Source organism: Lipotes vexillifer, unplaced genomic scaffold, assembly GCF_000442215.2.
Source record: "Lipotes vexillifer unplaced genomic scaffold, Lipotes_vexillifer_v1.1 scaffold402, whole genome shotgun sequence".
Taxonomy (NCBI): Eukaryota; Metazoa; Chordata; class Mammalia; order Artiodactyla; family Lipotidae; genus Lipotes; species Lipotes vexillifer.
This window is the reverse complement of record NW_006798409.1, coordinates 48,780-56,292: the sequence shown is the minus strand read 5'-3', so window position 1 is coordinate 56,292 and position 7,513 is coordinate 48,780. Positions and strand designations below refer to the sequence as shown.

The window sequence follows — 7,513 nt, the reverse complement described above, 5'->3', positions numbered from 1 at the left end:
GCAACGGGAGAGGCCACAACAGTGAGAGGCCCGCGTACCACCCCCCCCCCCCCCCAAAAAAAAAAGGCATCACAAGGCATGATGCCTTGGCATCATAACACTTAACATGAGTGAAGTGCTCTCCACTCTCCACAGAAAAAGTGCCAAGAAGACAAGTGTTTGCTGGGTTTACCTTCCAGGTGACCCTGATGCTCTGGGATGAGATGGGTTCCAGGCGAACTTCCTGAGGTGGGCCGTCGGGAGCTGTAAAGAGCAAAACCCACAGACCGGTTAGAGACGGGTTCCTGAGCGAATAGGAACCCACACAGTAATACGCAGGCCCAGAAGACAGGCCACAGCAGCTTTAGTGGGAAAACCAATTTTGCAGAGTCACTGCGTACAGCGTTTACCTCGTGCTCACTCGCTCCTAGAAAAAATAGATTTCGTATTCTTCCTCACCTTGTCCTTGACAACTTGATGAATAAACTTCTCAAGTCAATAAACCCGTAAAACAGGAAGTTGTAAAACAACATTTCTTTGATAAAACTCTATAGTGGCTGCTGAAGACCCCTCTCCTTCCTTTGGAAGTTTTGTTTAGTGACGTGCATTGGGGCCCCTCAGGATGCTCAGAACTACTTAGGGAAGAGAAAAAAAGGCTTCTGAGTCTCTTTGATGGCTTTAGTTCTCTACACTTTCCAGTGGGAAACTCTTATTAACCTGGGGCTGCAGCCACAGAGGAGAGACACAGTGGAAGAGTAAGACAAAGCATGCAACTCACTCCAAACTATTTCCAGTGGTTGCAGGGGGGCCACTTACCTCCCAGGGACAGTCAACCACTAGGTACTAGGGATGTGCCCTGTACTACGTACACAGAATGGAACTTAGAGAGAGGAGACATCCTTCTCCAGCAAGGGTCTGTAATCTAATCAGAACACCGGGCCGAGCACACAGAGAGGAAGATGTGGATGCAACACAGCACATACTCAAGTGTCTTCGGAGAAATGGAAGCAGACAGTAACCGAGGGGTCAGCAGGGAGAGACCCCATTGGGTGATCACATATTGTCCGAAGGACAGATTTTCAATCCCTGCTGAGCTACAAAAGGACCATTTCTGTGGATGTGGAGATGCCAGGAGGACTGGAGATGAGAAATCAGGAATGGCAAACGGAAACCAACCTGAAGGGTTTGGAAGTGAGAGGAAGGGGAAAGAGAAGGGTCATTTCAGGGGAGATGAGAGAGCAAGGGAAACATGTTTTCTGTTTTTCAGAGAAAGAAGTTTTGAGTGACACCACAGTGCAGTTGCTAAGCTGGTGGCTGTCTGAGTCTTTCTGCCTGAGTTCAAACTCTTGCTCCCTCGCTTAGTCGCTGGGTGTTTTTTTCCAGGTTACTTCATTTTTCTGTGCCTCAGTTTCCTTCTCTATATAATGGGACAATACAATTTATGTCAGAATTGTTATGAAAACAGTGTGCTCAGAACACATAAGCAGTAATGATGATGATTATTCTCACTGGGTGTTTTTACGGGGGAAGTTGGAGAAACCAGCCAAAAGAAAAGTTACACTCGAAGGGACAATGTCCCAGCAGAGAAGCGAGAGGACAGAAGCAGGAGGGGAGGTGGCGGGGAGAGGGGTGTGTAGGGGCCAGAGCCGCTGGGATGGGAGGAAGAGGAAGCAAGAAGGAGCTTCGGCAGACCTACTGGGGAGGGAAGGAAGGTGAGCGAAGACACAGGTATGCTTGCTGCTTGCAGGGAGCAGGTTCAAATCTGATAGTCTCTCTTTTCACCAAAATCCTAAGGGGCAAAATCAGGGGAGAGTAGAGGGCACCAGGAACGCAGTAGAGGTTTGCATTGCTGCAGTGGCCTGTGCAAAAAAGTGTGCCCTGCACGTGAGGGCACTGACCCACCGGCGGGGGTGATTTCACCGATGAGGATAGTGTGCAATGCAGCCAGCGGTCCGGTCCCATTGCGGGGCTTTACGAGACCACTGATGGCTGCAGGAGAAACGTCGCTGGGTGGATTGGGGATAAACAGTGACCACGGGAGAGAAGCAGCGGATGCCGGAATTGTTACTAAGTAGAGTAATAAAACCTGAGGGCTGCTCCCCCACACGAAGGAAGAAAGGTGGGGGGCAATTCCACAGTCGGGGCTGGTGGGACTGGGGGAGAATGGTAACATGAGGGTGCAAGAGAGGAAGCCGAATTTCCAGAAAAGACGATTCATTACATTTGAGAAGTATGAATTTGAAGGGAAGTGGGGACATTGTACTGAGGTGTCTGCTCAGCTGCTGGAAATGTTTACAAGAACCGGGGAGAGAGTCAGGTCAGCAGGTTGCTCCCTTCTGCCTGCCCTGCATCCGCAGTCTAGCGAAGCCCTCCCTGAAATCGACCCTCAATGTCTCTGTTCTCTGCTTTCCCTGTCTCTCTCCTCACTGGGGACATAGCCTCTGCCCCTGATACCCTGCTGCAGACCAGCATCTATGCCTGGCCCAGGTGTCAATTTTGTTCCTAAACATTAATTCTGGTCTTCACTTTACCTCTTTAAAGGGGACATGGGCCCAGCTCACGCTTCAAACCTCTCGCCCCTCACACTAACTTTGCCCCCCTCTCTGTGTCCTGCCTTCCTCTGCAGGTGTCTGTTCTGCGCACCCCACCTCCACGCACCCTATGTCCCAGCCAGCCCAATATCTCAGAGGAACCTAAACACACCTGCCCCTGGGCAGATTGGAGACTGTCTTTTGCCTCCATCAGTTTCCTGCCCGTGCCCACAAGCTCCCGCCTCAGCCTGGGGACAGTCTTTCCCTCTTTTCCCAACAGACTTGAGGCTTGTGGCCTCAGGAAAACAGTCCACATAGAGTCCTTGCTTTGAAGGGATGCTGAAGCTCAGAGAACAGTTCTCCCTCCCCAGCAGGGCACAGGGTACTTAGTTTTCTAGGGGTCCTGCAGCCTCTTGGATTTATCAATTCTCCAGGTGAAAAGGCGGTGCTAGCACTGCAGCCAATTTCTGGAATAGTAACCCAGGGAGAGGCTGGCATCCATCTAATTGTGATCATTGTTATGCGGCTGCACCACATTTCTGCTCACAGGGTCAAGCCCTTTATGCAGGAACATTTCGATAACAGATCCAAGGAAAGCACGTGGAACAGATTTCTCTCACACACCGAGAGTTCTGTGGTCAGCGAGAAGCATGTGGTTCATTCATTAAAATCCTTGAAAAATTAGGTTGAGGTCTGACGGCTATACTGATGCTTGATTATTTTAATTTAATTATGCTAAATCACATTGAACAAGGAACCTGCTCGCTAGAAATCGAAGGCACTGTTGGGGCCCCATGCATTCCACATCCTTTGGCCTTTGCTGCAGCCTTTTCAGGGGCATGGCAGGCAATAGTCACAGCCTTCATTTTCTCATTGAGACATATTCATAATTAAAAACAAAGGTACTAGGAGAGTGTTTAAAAATTGTCCTTGATTCTATCAGAAAACATAAAGTGTGAATTGGGGACAGTTTGTTTTTTATGAAGGTCCCTGTGAAGTGGTGGAGGGACAGTCCCTGACTCCAGGACAGACATGACTATTTGTAAGAACACAAAACCTTTTTTACTTAGCCTAAAAATACTTCCGTGATTTGTTAGTAAGCCTATAAATACTTCTGCGATTTGTTAGTAATTCATTTATTAGTCTGCTTGGTCTCTGAAGTGAATGCACTCAGACCTCCCCTCTCTTAAAAATAAAGTGATAGAAACTATATTAAAGACAGAGACTAAAGGAATGTAACCCATATACTCACAATGGCACGGTGCCCAATATAATTAGGAAGAGTTTCTGTTTGGGTGCTGAAATTTCTACTCTAAGTTTCTGAAACATTATAAGACAAACTCTTTAAAAATGATATTAAAAATGAGTCTGCTTTGAGAATTTTAGTGCTTTCCTTACAACTCCTGAACAGTAATTTTTTTTCACGGATCCTCATCTCATTGCAGAAGGACAATTTCTGTAAAATTAGAATCCAAGGCAGATTGAATTCCCAATGCTGACATGATTGAAGATCAACCATTAGGCCTCCATTGATTTAACTAAATTTGAAAATTGTGTTGACATTTGACATTTAAGCATTTATTTAATGCTACTGAATTGAAGCTGTACTATAAATAGAAAGTATGTTTTTTTCTTCTTTTTTTAAAGCAGAATATTTAGCTTTTTTCCTGTGGGAAGAGAAGGCTAGAGGTAAGAATTAACGATGAATGTGATTTTCCAAAATACATAGTTTCTGCATTTCTACAGAAGCCAAAACTATTCAGTCTGTCAAAGAATAATAAATGAAGACTATAATTTACAGTTCCTAATTTTGTTTCTAGGCAAGGCAACTTCTACTAATTCTGTTTGGCTGAAAATACAGGGATGACAGACCCTTCCTAATTGTCAAAGCCGAGACGGTCCTCTATCCTTTCCAAGCAGGGAAGGAACGCCGAGACTCAAGCCTCAACACTCCCGTCTGCCCGCAAATTATTCTCTCCTCCATGTATTGGTCTCCTGCCTTCACCCAGAGGCTTGGGGCTCAGTTGCTTATGGGGCTGGGATGATCCACCCCAGTGGGAGGCACTCCCAAACTTCTATCTGATTCCTCTTGGGGAATTTACTGAGGGCCTACCGTGTGCCAGGTCCAAAACTGGGCAGAGACTGGGCAAAAATCGGCAAAAAAAGGGACTGACGGAAAACTTCATGATCTACAACCACATGCTCATCTCTGACAGAAGCAGTGTGGGGAATTCCCTGGCAGTCCAGTGGTTAGGACTCGGTGCTCTCATTTCCACGAGTTCAATCCCTGGATGGGGAACTAAGATCCCACAAGCCAAGCAGCGCGGCCAAAAAAAAAAAAAAAAAGTAGCCTGGGTGAACAGAATGTGCAGCATATTCTTTGCTGGGCACAGGAGACCAAGAGAGAGTTCAGCAAAAATCAAAATAAAACCAAGAACAGTTGACCCCTAAATGGGGAAAGGATGAATTCATTTAATGATTATTTATCAAATAAATAGCTTATTCATTTAAACTGTTATTTATTTAGCATCTGCTATGTGCCAAATGCTGTTCTGGGTGTCTGGGACACAGCAGTGAACAAAACAGACAACTATTCCTGCCTTTGTGGGAGGGACCAAAACTAAAGATCCTAAACAAAATAAATCAGCAAATTATATGGTATGCGGGTCGTATAGAGTCTATTTTCTAAAAAGGAGAGTGTGAAGGGAGGGAGGGGACCAAGCGTGCCTGAGCAGGCATGGGGACTGACATTTAAATGGGGGGGGGGCGGTCAGGGTAAGACTCATTGAGAAGATGCAACTGAGGAAAGACCTGAGAAGAGGTATTTGGCGGGGGCGAAGGACATTCCAAACCATTCCAGAATAATTCCAGAATATTTCAGAACATGCCAGGATAGCTGGCAGGAATACACGGAGCATGCATGAGGAACAGCAAAGGGGGCAGTGATCTATTTAGGCTTAATTTCCAGCGTCTCTAAATGGATGCTGGAGCAGAACGACGATTACAGAAGCAGGTGGCTGAAGGCTCAGGTATCGGGCAATCCTGGTTCTCGGCCGGCAGACCCTGTGCAGTGGACTCTTTCCTTGAAGGGCACAGATGATGCCACACGGGGCCCTAGTGGGCCCCTCTATTCACGTGTCTATTGTGCGTCGATGCCTTTTATCCTTAAGCCCTCATCACATCCCCTTGCCGCAGCCTCCAGCTCAGCACACAGGAAACTCTCCTTCTAGATCAGAGCTGCCACTCTGAATGTGATGAAAGATGATGCAAAGCCTGTTCACTCAGTCCCAGACCCGAAGGAAGCCCACCAGCTCCCTGTGGTAAAACGCTTCGCTAATCCTGACCTTCCGTCTCCGATGCGTCTGAAAATTCAGCAGTTATTCAGCACTGAATTTTGCCCCGCGTCACTGAACATTCACGTTCTAGGGGCAGAGTCCTCATGAAAATGGTGATGGGATCAGCCACCCCCAACTCGGTGCCAGGCACTAAGTGACACGTGACCTTCGGGGCACAGCTGCCAATGGGGAAGCCGGTCATGGGTGAGGGTCAGCTGCGGACGTCACATGAGGATCAGTGTCAAAGAAACCTGGCCAGTCGGTGCTCTTCTGATCCATTGAGAGCTAATCTCCTTAATGCTTGACCTTGTCTCCACTTTCTCTCTCGACTTCTCCTCTCTGGGGGGCGCTAAGGGTTGCTGAGGTGGGTCGGGAGGTGTGCTAGACATTGATCTGTGCTTCGGGGTTATCTCCCGAGGTCAAGTGTATCAGAGGGTCTGTTAATACGTTTGTGAGTCTCACTTGGAAATAAGCACACTGTTGTGCATTTGGAACCATGCTGTTTTCCAACATTAGCTGGGGCTGCTACATGAGTGGTGGTGATTCCTATTTCTCTCAGCTTTGCGATGGATGACACAACAGAGATCCAAGCCTGAATTCCCATCGTGGCAAGACGCAAGTTTGGGATCTGGAAACTGTTTCTGTAAAGGGCCAGATCCTAAGGATTTAGGCTTTGCAAAGCCACATGCAGTGTCTGTGGCATACCCTTCTCCATGTTTCTTTCTTTTTATAATATGCAAAAACTGTTCTTAGCATGAGCGTTGTAAGTGGAATTTACATGGGTTGTAGTTCGCTGAACGCTTAACTGCAAGAAGGATGGATGCTGGTTAACTGGGACCTATGGTTAGCCTAAAGGGTAACTGCTACCTACCCAGCTCCAGCTGCTATAGCCGGGATGCCTCCCATGGTCCTAGTTGGAGCTCTGATGGGTGCGCCTTCTCTCTCCTGCCTCCCTCTTTATCCGCCTTCCAGACCTGCCCTGTTGCCTTTCTCTACTTTTCTCTCCTTATGATGCCATTCAAAATTTCAGTGTGGTTTTAATCCTTCATGTATTTTCTTCACCGCCCCCCCCCCGACACACACATACACACTGCTCATTGTGTGTATTTCTAAGACAGTCCTGTAAGGCAGGTTTAAGGACGTTTCATCCACATATACTGAGCCGTCTCCTTGTGTCAGACACACACGAAGGGTACAAACATGAGTGGCCCATGGTCCCTTGGAGAAATGATGGCTCAAAGGCTGTTGTCAGAAAGAATTCTACTTGGTGCACTAACATCATCCCGGAGACTGGAAAAGTCACCGCACTAGGGGAGATGTTTCACCTGCTTTTCAAGGGAGAGTACAGAAAAGTAGGTGTAGACCTTGAAGGGCTTCCAGACAGGGGCAGGTGCAGCTCACACACGGAGGAGGGGGCAGGAAGGGGGCTCATCGCTGATCTGGCCACAGGGAGTCCAGTGTAGCTTCAAGGTAGTGATAGGGTGGGGAAGACCCAGGCCTACGCCTCACAGGCTCATTTCCTCAGCAGGTAGGCGGTGAGAGGCATCCTCAGGTGCCCTAGACTTGGGCACTGCATTACCATAAAAAAGAGTGGGTCTACGGCTTCCAGAAGCTTCCATCTGGGGATTCTCACTGCTTAAATGATGACCTCATTTCTTCAGGGAAAGA

General features: G+C 47.7%; 1 protein-coding gene across 1 annotated transcript in view; it reads right to left on the bottom strand.

Moving 5' to 3' along the window:
• DSCAM (DS cell adhesion molecule) overlaps positions 1–7,513 on the bottom strand; it is a gene marked incomplete at its 5' end in the record, with an annotated part of 155,192 nt that overhangs the window by 133,167 nt on the left and 14,512 nt on the right. Inside the window, one exon of the mRNA XM_007470501.1 lies at positions 173–243. Within this exon, the coding sequence (XP_007470563.1) occupies positions 173–243 (71 nt within the window). The remainder of the gene's footprint in view (positions 1–172; positions 244–7,513) is intronic.